The sequence below is a fragment of the Pristiophorus japonicus genome, chromosome 10 (genome assembly GCF_044704955.1).
Source record: "Pristiophorus japonicus isolate sPriJap1 chromosome 10, sPriJap1.hap1, whole genome shotgun sequence".
Lineage (NCBI taxonomy): Eukaryota > Metazoa > Chordata > Chondrichthyes > Pristiophoridae > Pristiophorus > Pristiophorus japonicus.
The window spans coordinates 93,739,626-93,760,794 of NC_091986.1; the positions used below are offsets into that span (position 1 = coordinate 93,739,626).

The following is a 21,169-nucleotide window of genomic DNA, read 5'->3' on the forward strand; positions in this document are numbered from 1 at the left end:
CTCTCTGAGTGAAGAAGTTTCTCCTCATCTCAGTTCTAAATGGCCTACCCCTCCTCTTAAGACTATGTCCCCTGGTTCTGGACTCCCCCAACATCGGGAACATTCTTCCCGCATCTCACCTGTCCAGTCCCGTCCGAATCTTATACGTTTCCATGAGATCCCCTCTCATCCTTCTAAACTCCAGTGAATAAAAGCCCAGTTGATCCAGTCTCTTCTCATATGACAGTCCAGCCATCCCTGGAATCAGTCTGGTGACCTTCGCTGCACTCCCTCAATAGCAAGCACATCCTTCCTCAGATTAGGAGATCAAAACTGAACACAATGTTCCAGGTGAGGCCTCACTAAGGCCGTGTACAACTGCAGTAAGACCTCCCTGCTCCTATACGCAAAGCCCCTAGCTATGAAGGCCAACATACCATTTGCCTTCTTCACCGCCTGTTGTACCTGCATGCCCACTTTCAGTGACAGATGAACCATGACACCCAGGTCTCGTTACACCTCCCCTTTTCCTAATCTGTCATCATTCAGATAATATTCTGCCTTCCTGTTTTTGCCACCAAAGTGGATAACCTCACATTTATCCACATTATACTGCACCTGCCATGCATTTTCCCACTCACCTAACCTGTCCAAGTCACCCTGCAGCCTATTAGCGTCCTCCTCACAGCTCACACCGCCATCCAGTTTAGTGTCATCTGCAAACTTGGAGATATTACACTCAATTCCTTCATCTAAATCGTTAATGTATATTGTAAAGAGCTGGGGTCCCAGCACTGAGCCCTGCGGCACTCCACTAGTCACTGCCTGCCATTCTGAAAAGGACCCGTTTATCCCGACTCTCTGCTTCCTGTCTGCCAACCAGTTCTCTATCCACATCCGTACATTACCCCCAATACCATGCGCTTTGATTTTGCACATCAATCTCTTGTGCGGGACCTTGTCAAAAGCCTTTTGAAAGTCCAAATACACCACATCCACTGGTTCTCCCTTGTCCACTCTGCTAGTTACATCCTCAAAAAATTCCAGAAGATTCGTCAAGCATGATTTCCCTTTCATAAATCCATGCTGACTTGGTCCGATCCTGTCACTGCTTTCCAAATGCGCTGCTATTTCATCTTTAATAATTGATTCCAACATTTTCCCCACTAGTGATGCCAGGCTAAACCGGTCTATAATTATCTGTTTTCGCTCTCCCTCCTTTTTTTTTTTTAAAAGTGGTGTTACATTAGCTACCCTCCAGTCCATAGGAACTGATCCAGAGTCGATAGACTGTTGGAAAATGATCACCAATGCATCCACTATTTCTAGGGCCACTTTCTTAAGTACTCTGGGATGCAGACTATCAGGCCCCGGGGATTTATCGGCCTTCAATCCCATCAATTTCCCTAACACAATTTCCTGCCTAATAAGGATATCCCTCAGTTCCTCCTTCTTACTAGACCCACTGTCCCCTAGTACATTCGGAAGCTTATTTGTGTCTTCTTTCGTGAAGACAGAACTGAAGTATTTGTTCAATTGGTCTGCCATTTCTTTGTTCCCCATTATAAATTCACCTGAATCCGATTGCAAGGGACCTACGTTTGTCTTCACTAATCTTTTTCTCTTCACACATTTATAGAAGCTTTTGCAGTCAGTTTTTATATTCCCTGCAAGCTTCCTCTCGTACTCTATTTTCCCCCTCATAATTAAACCCTTAGTCCTCCTCTGTTGAATTCTAAATTTCTCCTAGTCCTCAGGTTTGCTGCTTTTTCTGGCCAATTTATAAGCCTCTTCCTTGGATTTAACACTATCCTTAATTTGCCTTGTTAGCCACAGTTGAGCCACCTTCCCCGTTTTATTTTTACTCCAGACAGGGATGTACAATTGCTGAAGTTCAGTCATGTGATCTTCAAATATTTACCATTGCTTATCCACCATCAGCTCTTTAAGTATCCTTTGCCAGTCTATTCTAGCCAATTCACGCCTCATACCGTCGAAGTTACCTTTCCTTAAGTTCAAGACCCTAGTTTCCAAATTAATGTGTCACTCTCCATCTTAATAAAGAATTCTACCATATTATGGTCACTTTTCCCCAAGGGGCCTCGCACAAGATTGCTAATTAGTCCCTTTTCATTACACATCACCCAGTCTAGGATGGCCAGCTCACTAGTTGGTTCCTCGACATGTTGGTCTAGAAAACTATCCCTAATACACTCTAGGAAATCCTCCTCCACCGCATTGCTACCAATTTGGTTAGCCCAATCAATATGTAGATTAAAGTCGTCCATGATAACTGCTGTACCTTTATTGCACGCATCCCTTATTTCTTGTTTGATGCTGTCCCCAACCTCTCTACTACTGTTTGGTGGTCTGTACACAACTCCCACTAACGTTTTCTGCCCTTTGGAATTCCGCAGCTCCACCCATACCGATTCCACATCATCCAGGCTAATGTCCCTTCTTACTATTGCATTAATTTCCTCTTTAACCAGCAACGCCACCCCGCCTCCTTTTCCTCTCTGCCTATCCTTCCTAAATGTTGAATACCTCTGGATGTTGAGTTCCCAGCCTTGGTCACCCTGGAGCCATGTCTCCGTGATGCCAATTACATCATATCCGTTAACTTCTGTCTGCGCAGTTAATCCGTCCACCTTATTCCAAATACTCCTCGCATTAAGGCACAGAGCCTTCAGGCTTGTCTTTTTAACACACTTTGCCCCTTTAGAATTTTTCTGTAATGTGGCCCTTTGTTTTTTGCCTTGGGTTTTTCTGCCCTCCACTTTTACTATTCTCCTTTCTATCTTTTGCTTCTGCCTCCATTTTATTTCCTCTGTCTCCCTGCATAAGTTCCCATCCCCCTGCCATGTTAGTTTAACTCCTCCCCAACAGCACTAGCAAACCCCCGAGGACATTGGTTCTGGTCCTGCCCAGCTGCAGACCGTCTGGTTTGTACTGGTCCCACCTCCCCCAGAACCGGTTCCAGTGTCCCAGGAACTTGAATCCCTCTCTCTTGCACCACTCCTCAAGCCCCATATTCATCTGAGCTATCCTGCGATTCCTACTCTGACTAGCACGTGGCACTGGTAGCAATCCTGAGATTACTATTTTTGAGGTCCTACTTTTTAAACTTAGCTCCCAGCTCCCTAAATTCATCCCGTTTTTTTACCTATATCGTTTGTACCTATATGCACCACAACAACTGGCTGTTCACCCACCCTTTTCAGAATGTTCTGCACCTGCTTAGAGACATCCTTGACCCTTGCACCAGGGAGGCCACATACCATCCTGGAGTCTTGGTTGCGGCCGCAGAAACGCCTATCTATTCCCCTTGCAATCGGATCCCCTATCCCTATAGCTCTGCTACTCTTTTTCCTGCCCTCCTGTGCAGCAGAGCCACCCACGGTGCCATGAACTTGCTGCTGCTCCCCCCCCCTGATGAGTCATCCTCCTCAACCATACCCAAATGCGCTGCTATTACATATTTAATAATTGATTCCAATATTTTCCACACGACCGATGTCCGGCTAATCAGTCTATAATTCCCTATCTTCTCTCCCTCCTTTTTTTAAAAAGTGGGGTTACATTAGCTACCCTCCAATCCATAGGAACTGATCCAGAGTCTATAGCATGTTGGAAAATGACTACCAATGCATCCACTATTTCTAGGGCCACTTCCTTAAGTACTCTGGGATGCAGATTATCAGGCTCTGGGGATTTATCAGCCTTCAGTCCCATCAATTTCCCTAACACAATTTCCTGACTAATAAGGATTTGCTTCAGTTCCCCCTTCTCGCTAGACCCTCGGTCCCCTAGTATTTCCGGATATTTGGTGTTCTCATCCAAATCATTTATTTATATGGGCTCCAAGTGCTGACCCCTGTGGTACCCCACTAGTCACTGCCCGCCACCCCGTTTATTCCTACTTTGTTTCCTGTCAGTTAACCAATTTTCAATCCATGCCAGTATATTACTCCCAATCCTATATGCTTTAATTTTGCACACTAACCTCTTATGTGGGACTTTATCAAAGGCCTTCTGGAAATCCAAACACGCTACATCCACTGGTTCTTCCTAATCTATTCTCAGTTACATCCTCAAAAAACTCCAGTAGATTTGTCAAACATTATTTTCCTTTCATAAATCCATGTTGACTTTGTCTAATCCCGTTGATATTTTCCAAGTTTGCCGTTTATAATAGACTCTAGCATTTTCCCTACTACTGATGTTGGGCTAACCAGTATTTCGCTCCCTGTATTCTCTGCCTCTTTTTTTAAATACTGGGGTTACATTTGCCACCCTCCAATCTCCAGGAACTATTCCATAATCTTTAGAATTTTGGAAGATCATTATAGGTCGTCCCTCAAAGCAAGAATGACTTGCTTCCACGCCAAAAAGGGAAGAGTTGACAGGTGTTTCAATGTAGGACCTAATATCCTAGATCCTGAACTACATCTTGGAGGGTGGAAAATGCCTGTGTGGATTTTTATTAACGTGTGGTGGCTGTTGCACACCAGCCACCACATGGGGTTGACGGAGCTAGGTCTTGGTCCAGTGGCAAGGATTACCCAAGACAACTGGAGACCAGCTCTGCTGCACGGACCTAGTGCACGCGCACATAGTAGTGTGGGCTGGCTTGTGTTGCCCCGGGGCCCTCTCCTCTTCTGGGCCCCCAGACTCTCACCTCGCCTGAGTCCCGGTCACTTCCTTCTACAAACTCTTGTCGCTCCTTCACCCCTCCTGCTGTGCCTGCCCGCACTGCATTCAGCGACCTGACTTCGCAGCCGTCGCCCTCCTGCAGCAGCACGCGCTGCTCCCTGCAGTGGTATGCCCCCGCACACTGCTTCCTCCAATGGCCCCAGCCTGCTGATGTCTTGCAGGCTGGGACCGCGCCGATTTCCAGGCCGGGCCATCGCACACTGCTCCCTGGAAGATGACAACCAATGCATCCACTATTTCCATGGCTACCTCTTTTAGTACTTTGGGATGCAGATTATCAGGCCCTGGGGATTTATCGGCTTTCAGTCCCATTAGTTTCTCCAGCACTATTTTCTTCTTAATAATCATTTCCTTTAATTCCTTGTGCTCACTCAACCCTTGGTTCCCCAGCATTTCTGGAATGTTTTGTGTCCTCTGCCGTGAAGACAGAACCGACGTATTTATTTAATAATTCTGCCATTTCCCTGTTCCCCATTATAAATTCTCCCGTTTCTGACTGTAAAGGACCTACATTTGTCTTCACTAATTTTTCTTTTTAAGTACTTGTAGAAACTTTTGCAGTGTGTTTTTATGTTCCTTGCAAGTTTACTCATACTCTCTTTTTCCCCTCTTGATCCTTTTTGCTAAATTCTGAACTGTTCCCAATCCACAGGCTTGCTACTTTTTCTGGCAACTTTGTATTTTAATACTTTCCTTAATTTCTTTTGTTAGCCATGGTTGGGCCACTTTTCATTGTGTTTTTGCGCCAGAAAGGAATGTATAACTGTTGCAATTCATGCATTCGTTCCTTAAATGTTAGCCATTGCCTATCCACAGTCATGCCTTTTAATGAATCTTCCCAATCTATCATAGCCAATTAATTCCTCATACCATCGTAGTTTCCTTTGTTTAGGTTTAGGACCCTAGTTTTAGATTGGACTACTTCACTTTCCATCTTTAAAGAATTCAATCATGTTATGGTCACTCTTCCCTAAAGGACCCCGCACAACAAGACTGTTAATTAACCTTCTCTAGATTGGGTATTGTGCAATGAGGATAGCCTGTTCCCTAGTAGGCTCCTCAAGGTACTGGTCTAAAAAAAAAATCTCATACACACTTCAGGAATTCATCTTCCACAGCATTATTACTAATTTGGTTTGGGCAGTCTATATGTAGATTAAAGTCACCTACGATTACTATTGTACCCTTGTTACATGCATCTCTAATTTCCTGTTTGATGCCATCCCCTACATTACCACTACTGTTTGGAGGCCTATAGACCACTCCCACCAATGTTTTCTGCCCCTTAGCTGCACCCAGACTGATTCTACATCTTGATTTTCTGAGCCAATATCCTCTCACTATTGCTCTGATTTCATCCTTTACAAACAACGTCACACCACCCACTTTTCCTTTTTGCCTGTCCTTCCTAAATATCGAATATCCTTGGATATTCAGTTCCCAACCATGTCTCCGTAATTGCAACTATATCGTATCTGTTTACATTTATTTGTGTTGTTAATTGTGTTTATTACGGATGCTTTGTGCATTCAGATAGTGCTTTTAGACTTATCTTATTTTGTACTATAGCCCTATTTGTTTTAGCTATTTTTTCTTTCTTGGACCCTATTTGTTAGTGCACTCTTGTTTGTATGCTCTGTCCCTTCTTGACATAATCTGCTTACCATAATCACTTTTCTGCATTGCTTCCTTTTCATTTCTCTCTACTGGGATCCTCTTCCTCTCCCTTATTTAGGGAGGTAAACAGGGCTTTAAACTCGTTATTCGATTCGCTAGAACTCTGGTCCCAGCAGAGTTCAGGTGTCATCTGTCCCCGTGGAACAGCTCTCTTTCCCGAATATTGGTGCCAGTGCCCCACTATTCGAAACCCACTTCTCCCACACCAACCTCTGAGCCACACATTCATCTCCCCGATTCTCTTGACCCTATGCCAATTTGCTTGTGACTCAGTTAATAATGCAGAGATTATTAGCTTTGGTTCTGCTTTTAAATTTAGTCCCTAGCTGCTCAAACTCTCAGCAGAACCTCTTTCTTTGGTACCAATGACACAGATAGGGCTATGTGTACCATGTCAACTGGATCCTCCCCCTTCCATTCCAAGTTCTTTTCCAGCCTTTACTGTTACCCTGGCACGGGATAAGCAACACAGCCTTCGGGACCCATGCTCTCGGCTGCAGAGAACCCTATCTATCCCCCTAACTATACTGTCCCCTACTTCAACCATCTTCCTCTTTACTCCCCCCACTTGAATGGCTTTCTGCACCACAGTGCCTTGTCAGTCTGCTCGTCCACCCCGCAGTCTGCACACTTGTCCACAAGGGTTGGAAGAACCTCAAATCTACTGGGGCTGAAGCTCCTGCAATACTACCTCCTGGATCCCCATACCTGTCTCACTCGCAGTCACACCCTCCTGTCCCTGCCCATGTGTCAATTCTAAAGTATTTAATTGAGAAGGTGTGGCTGCCTCCTGGAGCAAGAGGTCCAGGTAACTTCCTCCCTGATGTCTCGCAATGTCTGCAGCTCGGACTCCAGCTCCTCAACTCAAAGCCGAAGTTCATTGAGCCGTAGACACTTACCGCAGATGTAGTCACCCTGGACCAAAACCTCTCACTTATTGCAGCAGCAACACATCTCCTGTTTTCCCATTATTTGATTTAATTAATTAGTTTAGTGTAAAAGTATTTATCCTATATAGTTTATTAAATTAGTTAAACAAATAAAGGCTCGTTTTTATAATTTAGTTATATGCTATGTTAATTTAAAAGAAAAACTTAGCCCACAATCACTTGCCTGCCTTACCTGTGATGTTACACTGCAGTTCTCCCCACGCGGAGCTGCACGATCTCCTGGGAGAGGCAAAAAAAGATGTAAAATCCAGGCCAATTGGGGGAAAAATCTGGGAAAATTCCTCTCCAACCCAACCAGGAAACTAGTCCAGAAGATCACACTGGCCGTATTAGATTCCTTGAAGTTGCAGGTCTGTTGTGGCTTTTATCCCCACTCTCGGGCCTTGGTCTGCTCCCGCTCAGGTACGCTGCCGCTCTGCGGAAAAATTAAGAAAAACACAGCAAAGCAGCATCTCCTGCCCCCCACTTAGCAAACTCTCAGGTTTCCCACTCTGAGCTGTTGCACTCCATTAATGACCGAAAATATATCAAATGGTGGTTCCTGTCAGTACTCTTATCATTTTCATAAGCCTGCCAAAATACAAGTGGGTATAGTCAACATCTGCAAACTCCCCTGACATAGCAGCAGACGTCAGTGAGTTAAGGGTAGAGTTCACTGCCACTTGTCCCTTAATGTGGATCTAAACATTTCCAGAAAACTGTAGAGTTTTAAATTGTTTTAAGTTTAATCGCAAATAGAATTGACTTTATTACAAAAGCACTAACTTTATTTTTTTTTGCATTCTAGTGAAGAAACTGAGGCAATAATCTAAACATCGTTAAAAGACGACGACTCCTTGACAGTGCTTTTTCCATGAATTAGAATCTGCAATTGCAACATTTGCATTTTTTAGTAAATCTATCTCCAGATTTTTACCTCTTAAAATAGTCTTTTTCTAGAAATCTTTCTACCTAAAAGCACTGTTGTTGGGTTGGATTAATGCTTTACATTTTAACGTATCCAGTATAATTTTTTCCATCTGAATGTGCCTTTTGAGCTTAACTAGCTAGTGACTAGGAGTCAGGGTTGGATGACTGAAGTCATGGGTAATAAAGCACTGAGTACAGAAATTGTCAGGAATCCAGAGATTATCATTCAAAGTTAGCTTTAGATACAATGTAAATGGTACAAAGCCAAATTTTCTCTTACAAACTTTAGATTTTCTTAATTGCTTGAGAAGTCGAAAGTTGAGATTTAGATCATTAGAAATCCAAACTTTTCAAACTTGATCATCCAAGGCCAAAGTCTCAAATGTTCAACCCTACTGCTATCAATCAGAATGTCAACATCATAATTTGATGTGCAGAAAAAGGCAATTTAATATCTAAACTATATTAAATGTTTGGTTGCAAGAGGCACCTATAGTAATTTCTAGGTTGCCAGCTATATTTTACTGAGTTTTATTGCTTAAAATGTAATTTTAAATAGTTAGTTACAATTTTTTTAATTCTGTACTGATCACTTGCATGGCAGTTCAATTGGGCCTTAACCCATTTCAAAATAAATGCTTTTATTTAAAACTATCTAACCTGCAAAGCATCCTCTTTGTTGAACTTAAGTACATAGTTAAAAATTACAATACCTGTAGTTTAGATGCCAGATGTCGTCACGGTTTATTGTCCTGCTGAAGTTGCTCAGTTGCATTTTATAGAATCTGTACAGGACATGTTAAAACTTGGTTCACTTTATTAATTTGTTTATAATGACCTGATTCTGGCAATTTTGAGTTCAGCTTATTTAGTTAAGGAAAAGGGATATTCCACAACATGGGGTGGATTTATGATAGGTAATGTTATGCATTTTGTAATTTCAAGATAATAAACATTACAAACCTTGTTCTGTGTTTCATATGATTAAACTTGTTTAAATACTTCTTGTACAGCTGCTGCTAAAGCAGATAGTATTTTCATAATCAATCAACATATATTTCATTTAATGGAGAATTCCTTTGTGATCAGAAAGCAAATCTGAAGTATTGTTCAGTGATAGCACTCTGACAACTGTCACAGGATATTGAAAAAAAATTGCTGATCCTGCACCTGTGATTCTGAAGCTGTAAGCTTGAACCCTCCGTTGTGGCACTACAGACACAACACTATTTCAACCACATTGCCCTTTATAATTTGCAATGATGTACAGACTATGCTGGAGTCTTTTCCATGGCTGCCATCTTGCCACTTAGCTGGAATTGGTTCCAAGAACAGTTCTGTGAATTCCCTTATAGTTCAATAGCAACCCTTTGCTAACCGTGTTCCTTTGCATGATTTTGATTAACAAAGAGCCCATTCAAATGAGGCAAGTATCAAAGAAGTTTAAAGCACGGAAGGCGGCCATTTCGGCCGATTGTGTCTATGCTGGCCAACAAGAGGCTCTCGCGCCTAATCCCACTTTTCAGCTCTAGGTCTGTAACCCTGCAGATTACAGCACTTCAGGTGCACATCCAACTACATTTTAAATGTGGTGAGGGTTTCTGTCTCTACCACCCTTTCAGGCAGTCAGTTCCAGATTCCGACAAGAAATTTCCCCTCAAATCCCCTCTAAACCTTCTACAAATTACCTTAAGTTTATGCCCCCTCTGCCAGGAGAAATCAGCTCTTTCTAGGCCCCCTCAATTTTATACACCTCAACGAGGTCTCCCCTCAGGCCGAATGTGTTTTCATTGGAACAGAGGAGGCTATCTAATCTGTCCTCATAGCTTAGATTCCCCACTCGTAAATCTCCTCTGTACCCTCCACGTCCTTCCTGTAATGTGATTACCAGAACTGCACGCAGTACTCCAGCTGTGGCCTAACCAGTGTTTTATACAGTTCCAAGCATAACCCCCCCCCCCCCCCCCAACTCTTATATTGTATACCTCAGCTAATAAATGCAAGCATTCCTTATGCCTTAACCACCTTATCTACCTGGCCTGCTACTCAGGAATCTGTGGACAGGCACTCCATGGTCCCTTTGTTCCTCTACACTTCAGTATCCTACCATTTAATGTGTATTCCCTTTCCTTGTTAGCCCTCCCCAAATGCATAACCTCACACTTCTCAAAATTAAATTCCATTTGACCAGTTGATATCTTCCTGCAGGCTGCAGCTTTCTTTATCAGCCACACAGACAATTTTAGTATCATCTGCAAACTTCTTAATCATACCCCCTATATTCAAGTCGAGATCATTGACATATACCACAAAAAGCAAGGGACCTAGTACTGAGCCCTGCAGAACCCCACTGGCAACATCCTTCCAGTCACAAACACCCATCAACCATTACCCTTTGCTTCCTGCCTGAGCCAATTTTGGATCTAACTTGCCACTTTGCCCTGGGTCCCATGGGCTTTTATTTTTGTGACCAGTCTGTTATGTGGGACCTCAAAGGCTTTGCTAAAATCTATATACACATCATATGCACTGCCCTCATTGACCCTCCTGGTTACCTCCTCAAAAACAATCAAGTTAGTCAGGCATAACCTTCCCTTAACAAATCTGTGTCTTTCCAAGTGAAGATTTGTTCTTCAGAATTTTTTCCAATAATTTTCCCACCACTGAAGTTAGGCTGACTGGCCTGTAATTACTCAGCCTATCCCTTTTTCCCCTTCTTAAACAAAAGGTACCACGTCAGCAGTCCTCTAGCACCACACCTGAGGCCAGCGGATTGGAAAATGATCAGTCAAAGCTTCTGCTATTTACTCTCTTGCTTCACTCAACAGCCTGGGATACATTTCATCCGGGCCTGGAGATTTATCCACTTTCAAAGCTGCTAAACCCTTTAATACACTTCTCTCACGGTTTTTCATCTAATTTCACACTCCTCCTCTCTGATAGTGTCTGCATAAGAACATAAGAATTAGGAACAGGAGTAGGCCATCTAGCCCCTCGAGCCTGCTCCGCCATTCAACAAGATCATGGTTGATCTGGCTGTGGACTCAGCTTCACTTACCCACCCGCTCCCCGTAACCCTTAATTCCCTTATTGGTTAAAAATCTATCTAGCTGTGACTTGAATACATTCAATGAGCTAGCCTCAACTGCTTCCTTGGGCAGAGAATTCCACAGATTCACAACCCTCTGGGAGAAAAAATTCCTTCTCAACTCGGTTTTAAATTGGCTCCCCTGTATTTTGAGGCTGTGTCCCCTAGTTCTAGTCTCCACAACCAGTGGAAACAACCTCTCTGCCTCTATCTTGTCTATCTCTTTCATTATTTTAAATGTTTCTATAAGATCACCCTCATCCTTCTGAACTCCAATGAGTAAAGACCCAATCTACTCAATCTATCATCATAAGGTAACCCCCTCATCTCCGGAATCAGCCTAGTGAATAGTCTCTGTACCCCCTCCAAAGCTAGTATATCCTTCCTTAAGTAAGGTGACCAAAACTGCACACAGTACTCCAGGTGCGGCCTCACCAATACCCTATACAGTTGCAGCAGGACCTCCCTGCTTTTGTACTCCATCCCTCTCGCAATGAAGGCCAACATTCCATTCGCCTTCCTGATTACCTGCTGCATCTGCAAACTAACCCTTTGGGATTCATGCACAAGGACCCCCAGGTCCCTCTGCACCACAGCATGTTGTAATTTCTTCCCATTCAAATAATGTTCCCTTTTACTGTTTTTTTTTTTTCCCCCACCCCCCCCCCCCCCCCCAAGGTGGATGACCTCACACTTTCCGTCATTGTATTCCATCTGCCAAACCTTAGCCCATTCGCTTAACCTATCTAAATCTCTTTGCAGCCTTTCTGTGTTCTCTACACAACCCGCTTTCCCACTAATCTTTGTGTCATCTTCAAATTTTGTTACACTACACTACACTCTGTCCCCTCTTCCAGGTCATCTATGTATATTGTAAACAGTTGTGGTCCCAGCACCGATCCCTGTGGCACACCACTAACCACCGATTTCCAACCCGAAAAGGACCCATTTATCCCGACTCTCTGCTTTCTGTTAGCCAGCCAATTCTCGATCCATGCTAATACATTTCCTCTGACTCTGCGTACCTTTATCTTCTGCAGTAACCTTTTGTGTGGCACCTTATTGAATGCCTTCTGAAAATCTAAATACACCACATCCATCAGTACACCTCTATCCACCAGGCTCGTTATATTCTCAAAGAATTCCAGTAAATTAGTTAAACATGATTTCCCCTTCATGAATCCATGCTGCGTCTGCTTGATTGCACTATTCCTATCTAGATGTCCCGCTATTTCTTCCTTAATAGTTGCAAGCATTTTCCCCACTACAGATGTTAAACTAACCGGCCTATAGTTACCTGCCTTTTGTCTGTCCCCTTTTTTAAACAGAGGCGTTACATTAGCTGCTTTCCAATCCGCTGGTACCTCCCCAGAGTCCAGAGAATTTTGGTAGATAATAACGAATGCATCTGCTATAACTTCCACCATCTCTTAATACTCTGGGATGCATTTCATCAGGACCAGGGGACTTGTCTACCTTGAGTCCCATTAGCCTGTCCAGCACTACCTCCCTAGTGATGATTGTCTCAAGGTCCTTCCTTCCCACATTTCTGTGACCAGCAATTTTTGGCATGGTTTTTGTGCCTTCCACTGTGAAAACCGAAGCAAAATAATTGTTTAAGATCTCAGCTATTTCCACATTTCCCATTATTAAATCCCCCTTCTCTTTTAAGGGACCAATGTTTACTTTAGTCACTCTTTTCCGTTTTATATATCTGTAAAAACTTTTACTATTAAGGGTTACGGGGAGAGGGCGGGTAAGTGGAGCTGAGTCCACGGCCAGATCAGCCATGATCTTATTGAATGGCGGAGCAGGCTCGAGGGGCTAGATGGCCTAATCCTGTTCCTAATTCTTATGTTCTTAATCTGTTTTGCGCAAGTTTACCTTCGTAATCTATCTTTCCTTTCTTTATTGCTTTTTTAGTCATTCTTTGCTGTCATTTAAAATTTTCCCAATCTTCTATTTTCCCACTAACCATTGCCACCTTATACGCATTGGTTTTTAATTTGATACTCTTTTATTTCCTTGGTTATCCCTTCTCTTACTGTCCTTTTTCACTGGAATATATTTTTGTTGAGCACTATGAAAGAGCTCCTTAAAAGTCCTCCACTGTTCAATTGAGCCACCGTTTAGTCTGTGTTTCCAGTCTACTTTAGCTAACTCTGCCCTCATCCAACTGTAGTCCCCTTTGTTTAAGCATAGTACGCTCATTTGAGACACTACTTCCTCACCTTCAATCTGTATTACAAATTCAACCATACTGTGATCACTCATTCCGAGAGGATCTTTTACTAGGAGATAGTTTATTATTCCTGTCTCATTACACAGGACCAGATCTAAGATAGCTTGCTCCCTTGTAGGTTCTGTAACATACTGTTCTAAGAAACAATCCCGTATGCATTCTATGAATTCCTCCTCCAGGCTACCCCGTGCGATTTGATCTGACCAATCGATATGTAGGTTAAAATCCCCCATGATTACTGCCGTTCCTTTTTCACATGCCTCCATTATTCCCTTGATTATTGCCCGGCCCATCGTGAAGTTATTATTTGGGGGCCTATGTACTACACCCACCAGTGACTTTTTCCCTTTAGTATCTCTAATCTCTACTCATTAGAGCCAATATCATCTCACAACTGTCCTGATATCATTTATTAACAGAGCTACCCCACCTCATTTCCCTTCTTGTCTATCTTTCCGAATCGTCAGATACCCCTGTATGTTTAATTCCCAGTATTGGCCACCCTGCAACCACGTTTCTGTAATGGTCACCAAATCATACCCATTTGTAATGATTTGTGCCGTCAACTCATTTACTTTATTTCGAATACTGCGTGCGTTTATATAGTGTTTTAATACTAGTTTTTAAACCATGATTTTTAGTTTTGACCCATCCTGCAGCCTCTTTACATTCAGTGGCCCTTTTTGTTTTTTGCCTTGGGTTTCTCTGCCCGCCATGACCCTTCTTTGTGAAAACAAACATTATTCATTAAGAACCATACCCACATATCCCACCTCCACACACAGATTACACTCATGGTCTCGAATAGGCCATACTCTCTAGTTATCCTCTTGCTCCTAAATGTATTTATAAAACATCTTTGGGTTTTCCTTGATTTTACTTGCCAAGAATTTTTCATGCTTTAATATCCTTTTTAATTTCACCCTGGACTTTCTGTACTCCAGAGATCCTGCAGTATTTAGCCCACCGAATTAGTCATAAGCCTCCCTTTTTTTCCTCTTTATCCAACCCTGTATGTCCCTCAACATCCAGGGGGCTCTAGATTTGTTAATCCCACCCTTTTTATATAAGGGCACATATTTGGCTTGAACCCTACTGATCTCCTTGAATGCCTTCCACTGCTGATACTGATTTACCTTCAAGTAGCTGTTTCCTGTCCACTATGGCTAAATCACTTCTCAGCTTAGCAAAGTTAGCTTTTCCCCCAATTTAGAACTTTTATTCCTAGTCTATCCTTGTCCTTTTCCATAACTACTTTAAATCTAACTGAATTATGGTCACTTGCACCTAAATACTCTCCCACTGATGTCCCATCCACCTGCCCAGCTTCATTCCCTAAAACTAAATCCAGAACCACCCCCTCCTGTGTTGAGCATTAAGAGGACCCATGAGAAAATTTGTACAGGCCTTCACACAAAGTGTAGGCACAGTGTGTGGACTGTCATAAATCCAAACTGAAATGGTTCCAGAGAAAGACCAGTGCTGTCCAATAGAAATTTTTGACCATCCCTAGGTGTGCCTACGCCAGTATGGTTTCAGCCACATAGATTATTTTATTTACTTATCTGAATTGCAGTTCGCCACATTTGATTCTCAATTGGTTGGTAGCTAACATATTGAACATTAACTCGTCAAAAGCTTCCTTTTTAGTGACCCTCAAATGTTTTAAACATTACGTTGGAGAGTTACGGAGAGTCAAATAACGAGGGATATTACATATATTTATATACTTATAAACAAGTTGAAGATTTTTCTTTCCAAGAGACTATTTCTGGTGATCTTTGCCACTAGAGCTGTTGAGGACTTAGGTTATTGATATGTCTGAAAATTTAATGCACGGCAAGAAAATGGTCTGGGTATCAACTTTTATTTTGATCAGTATATAGGACTGCCCAAAGTGACTCAATTCTACTTTTTAATTTTACTTCATTTGCAATATACATTTAAATGTACAATTAAAGCAAATGACAAGAGCTGCAGCGTAAAAGTACTTACTGGCTACGGAGATATTTGCAGTATATCGCTGAAGAAATGGTCATGTGGCAGTGAATTCTTTCTCCAATATAAAACAAACTAATTCATAGCACTAACAGCAATAGTTTGGGATAATATTTTTAATGAATTCAGTTTTGCATATTGTGTGCGTCTGTACTTGTAAACTTCATTGGACTGCAGATGCAATGCTCCTACCCCCACCCACAATTGTTTATTCATTAAGATTTGAAGTACTGGAAGTGCTTTTGTACAAGCTAGATACAGTATTGTTTTTGCAGTTATGTAGGCAAATGTAGCCATTTTGCTCACTAAGATCTCGCAACAGCATTAAGATGAATGGCCTGTTAATTTACTTTTGGTGATGTTGGTTGACAGATCAATATTTTGTCAAGACACCAGGTGCGATATAAATCCAAGTCAATCCTTTTCCTGAAGATAGAGACTCCTGCTAGGGTATTGTTCCACAACAATGCTCCCGTACCACCGTGTGCAAATAGTTAACCCCCTCCCCCCTCTGCTGCATACAAATCTGGTTCTGGGTCACCTCTGTTCTATTTTATCACTGGAAAATTTTATTTCTATGGTCTCCTGGATCAGATAAAAGTTGAAATTGCTACAAGTTGTTTTGGTTCTGCTTTACAGTCCATATTGTTCCCTGCAGTCCATTTTAGTTCTGTAGCAAGCTTTTTATAATTACTTTAAAAAAATTACCAATGCCACCTTTGGCTGGCTAGCCATCTTGGGTGCATTTAGACTGCAAATATAGCACCAGTGCAATTAAGTTTCCACATTGCACCAAAAGGGCAGCCAATAAGTATCTGCCAACTTGCCCTTGCAAATTTAGGTTTTTAAATCATTTGTGTGGCAAGTCATCAATAATCTCAGGAAAAAGAGGATTCAGTGAACAGGGCATCTCCTTAACGAATCAGATGAAAAGTTTATGAAATAAACAGTGCAAGGACCGAGAAGGAAATGCAAATTAAAGTGGGGAAAATTCTATGTCAAATCGGATCCAGAAACAGCAAGAAAGTTTAAAGAATGTTTTAAAAATCTCCAGCATTTAATACTTAAAGGAATGAGTCTCCATGCTTGCAGAAGTTAATTTTCAGTACCAGAGGTTGATTGGCAGTAATTAATACATCACAAAAAGTGGTACAAATGCAAGTCTGTGTCTTTTTAAAAGGGTACTTAGAATTGAAATTACAATACTTAACTTGCTGTGCAAGTTTAGTTAATATCTACTGCACAAATACAGTAACCTCACCATTCAATGTATTTCAATGCTGAGGCAGATGTGAGATGCCATTTTTGCAAAGCTAACACCCCCAGCTTGAAGTTACTGTACCATTTGTGCATAACTAATGGAAAATGCCATTGGCCTTGTGTTATTTTGACAGCAAATTATGGCTCAATGTGAAATTCCCTGGAGGAAATGGCCTGCTTTGGCTTGACAGAAGAGAGTGTAAATCCAGTGCAGGGTCAAACCTGGTTCACAATGTGCCCAGTGTCGAAATCTCGACCTCCGAAAAGAATGACTCCGACACTTACAGCTCCGGCAGAAGTTTCTTTAATTTACCTGCTAGCAAGGGGCAGGTCACACTCAGTCAAGGGCTAAGTGAACACCTCTGAAATGGTACAGTTTCACAAGATATTTATACAGTAAAACCCAAGTTATGGCCTCTCCCTGTGTATTGGCTCTGTCTCGTAGTCAGTGAATACAGATAAAGAGTTAATTACTATATCCTGACATGGTTTACAGATATTTCCTTTTGACAGGGTTATCAGTTGGCCAGCCGGCCATTACTCCATGAGAATGAGGTAATGGGCTATCACCTGTCTTGTATTGCGTCAGGATTGTTCAATTTCCTGGTCAGTTTATCGTTTACCTCAAAAGGATGTGGTCTCTCTACAAGAGATAGTGGCTGGTGGTTTGAGTACATAGAAAAGGGTGGGGTGACATGGAACTCTTGTCGTGTAGACAATAGGAGAGCACCATGGGGGGGGGGGGGGGGGGTGCTTGTCTCAGCATGACTTGTCTCCTAGCTGTCTGCTGGCCATCAGCCATCTCCAACCAGGTTTAGCTGTTTACGCAAGCTGACTGATTTTATGCAGAAAGTTCTGGAAGGACCAGGACTCCCTCTTGTAATATATTGCAAGGGGCACACAAATACCGTATAGTATCAGCTTAGATAAAAATACATTTCCACATTCCCCCATTTTGTCCTTCACAAGGACAACTCAATCCATTCTGATCTTGTACAGTCTCTCCATTTCCATTTCCACACAAGAGCCTTCAGCAGTTGTTGCTACCATAACTCTAGCCGTGGTCTCGGTAGGTAACATAGTTTCTCCCACCCTGGCACAGCAACACTTAATGACGACAAATAATAGATACAGGGCGAAGGCTATCAGCAGGAATATGATCAAACCCTGCACCACAGATTTCCCCAGGGCTCCCAACCATCCTGATGCCCAACCCCACAAGGTGATACCGTCCTGGCCAACTGTCTGTTTATACTCTATTACCTTTTTCCTGATGTTTTCAGCTAGACTGCCGATATCTTCTGATTTATCTGGGATATACGTACAGCATTCTTCACTTATTAATGCGCATGTCCCTCCCTCCTTGGCTAGGAGATAATCTAAGGCCATACGATTTTGGAGAGCCACTGTTCGAATAGCTACCATTTCGTCATTTATCCCTTCAAAGGCTTGGGAAGTTGCGTTGGCTACTGATTCGACTAAGTTAGCCAGTTCCCGTAACTGCCATTCGGTCGATGCTATTCCATAGGGTGGCACCATTACCTTGAATATTCCGTTTAGCCACGTCAAATCCCGTTTAAATCTGTGACTTCCATAGGCCTCCCTTAGAGTCTTTTCTGATCTGATAAGGGGTACCATATATCCTAAGTAACAGGACCCTGTCCAGTTGGCTGGTAACCATGGGTAGGCTTTATGGCCACAAATAAAGTAGGTGCAATTATAGGACGTCAGCTCCTGGTCCTTTCGCACTATCCCTACTCGAGTGGTCTCACCTTCCCACCCTTTACCTGGGGCTTTGTTTGGACCGTTGTCCAGCCAACGGTTGCTATCTTTCTCTCAGTGGGATTAGTTGTGGCTTGCCATTTAATCATTTGGGAACACTTGCTGCGTCCCATTTCTGGTCCTTAAGTCTCATTACTCACTAGGCATATTATACCTTCGGGATTTTCTATTCTGGGAGTAATGCTTAGGAAGGGAGGCTGATGGTTATTATCATAATTGGGCTGGTACCATCCCTGGAAGTTTATACCCTGCCGACCTCCATTCTGTTTGCTCCTTCGTTTCTGGCCCCTTAGTTAGGTTTGTCCTATTTTGCACTGTCAACCATTCTACCATTTCTGATTCGTTAAAGGGGACAGATCTCAGGGTAATACCCACTTCGGAGTGGACAGGTACATGGGAACATATCCAACAACTCGTCAAGTTTCTTTCTTGAGCATACTTATGACTCAGTGCCATAAATAAGTTTACTTGCAGTTCCCTTCGGTGGCGGGTCTGTACCCCTGGTGTAATCAATAATGTAAAGTAAAACACTGTCAAGCCCAGCACCATCAGTCCCCATAGTCCATACAATTCCTTATTCAGTCTTCCTTTTTCTGTTCCTCTGGTTCCTTCTTCCCTTCCTCCTGGTCGGGTGCCCGTTTGCAATGGGATGCGTGGATCCATGTTGGTCTTTCCTTTACCTTGATTGCAGTATTGGTCGCCAACAAGACCTGGTATATGGTCCTTCGAATCTGAGCTGTAGACTGCTTTTTCTCTTAAAAATCTTGATGTAAACGAATTCCCCTGGCTCCAGGTTATGACACTTCCCTTCCGCTGGCTTGACTTGAGCTTCCTTTACTGGTGAATGAAAGCTGGAAATACATTTGGTTAGTGCAATACAATAATTCAACATATTTTCCTCCATTTTGTGGATGTCCATTTGTTTTGCAGTAAATGGTGCTGTAAAAGGTAGTCAGTGGGGACGTCCCATAACTATCTCATGTGGTGACAGGCCTGTTGTTCTGTTGGTTGTAGATCACATTACCATCAAAACTAAGGGCAGCAGGTCTGTCTATTTCAGTCCAGTGTCATTGCATAGTTTTGCCAGCTTATTTTTAAGCATTCCATTATATCTTTCAACAAGGCCAGCTGATTGTGGATGATAACTGCAATGAAAACGTTGATTAATCTGCAAAGCTTTACACATTTCTCTTATAACAGTTCCCGTGAAATATGACCCGTTATCACTAGAAAGCTTAGCAGGGATTCCGAAGCACGGTACGATTTCCTTTAACAAACATTTAGCAACAGTAGTGGCATCGGCCTTTTTACATGGAAAGGCTTCAATCAATCTAGAGAACACATCTACAATAACTAATACATACTTGAATCCCATACACATAGGTAATTCAATAAAATCCATTTGTAAATGTACAAAAGGCCCGACTGGATTTAGGTGGGAGGCAGATTCTACTTTTTCCGTCTTACCCGGATTCATTGACAGGTAACACAATTTTCACAGATTTGTTTTGCAATTGCCGAAATACCTGGTGCATACCAAGTTGCCAAAATATAATCTGCCAATCCCCCTTTGCCTGCATGTGTGAATGAACAAACACATCAGGCAATCCATGGAAGTAATGATCTGGGCGCCACCACGCAGCCGTCATGGTGAACCCATATTCCTTCTGGATTCTTATAACATTAATCCTTCGTCCAGGTCACCACCTCCTCCGTACTGGCCTGTGTCTGAAAAGTCAGCACGTCATTAATAGTAGGTGGCAGGTCTGAGCAATTATTGTTCCTTAGTGGGAACAATGACACCTGCATCCCCCCTTTTGACAGAGCTGCTGACTTAGCTGCATTATCAGCTCTGGCATTCCCAAGTGCCATCTCATTCGACTGGCCTGTATGTGCTTGGCATTTGATAATGGCAAGTTTCAAGGGGCATTGAATGGCTCGCAGAAGATTTTCCACTTGTTCTGCACTTTTGATAGTGGTTCCCGAAAAGTCAGGTACCAGCGAATCTTCCAAATTTGTCCAGAGTCATGTGACACCCCAAAAGCATACCTGGAGTCAGTGTAGATATTAACTGTTTGTCCTACAGCCAGAATACAGGCTCGAGTTAACGCAAACAATTCGGCTTGTTGGGCTGAAAAGGAGTCTGGAAGAGAGGCTGTTTCGACAACATTAAACTGAGTTACAATTGCATAAGCCGCTCTAGGTTGGCCCCTATCATTTCGTAGGGCTGATCCGTCAATGTAGTACACTAAATCAGGGTTACACATTGGTACATCTGTTAGATTGATACGTGGTTTAGTCACTAATTCGGTTACCATTTCACATGAATGGGGTTCGCCGTCTTCTTCCGTGGGGAGTAGAGTGGCTGGATTTAAGGTAGTGCATCTTTTGAGGATAAGGTTCGGATTTGATAACAGTTCGACCTCATATTTAGTGGTTCTTGGAGGTTAGGTGTTGGGTGGCACACTTAGTATGTAAAATCTCGACAGAGTGTGGGATATACAAAATGGTCTGATGATTTAGAGTTATTGTCTGAGCCTGTTGCATAGCATAATAAGTTGCTGCCAA

At 42.6% G+C, this 21,169-nt stretch overlaps 1 protein-coding gene across 2 annotated transcripts in view; it reads left to right on the top strand.

Moving 5' to 3' along the window:
* Positions 1–9,198, top strand: part of tmem123 (transmembrane protein 123) — a 74,875-nt gene extending 65,677 nt beyond the window's left edge. For both annotated transcript variants that reach the window (XM_070891457.1, XM_070891458.1), the window contains one exon: positions 8,110–9,198. In XM_070891457.1, the coding sequence (XP_070747558.1) occupies positions 8,110–8,134 (25 nt within the window). In that variant the 3' untranslated portion in view covers positions 8,135–9,198. The remainder of the gene's footprint in view (positions 1–8,109) is intronic.
* The last annotated feature ends 11,971 nt before the right edge of the window (positions 9,199–21,169 follow it).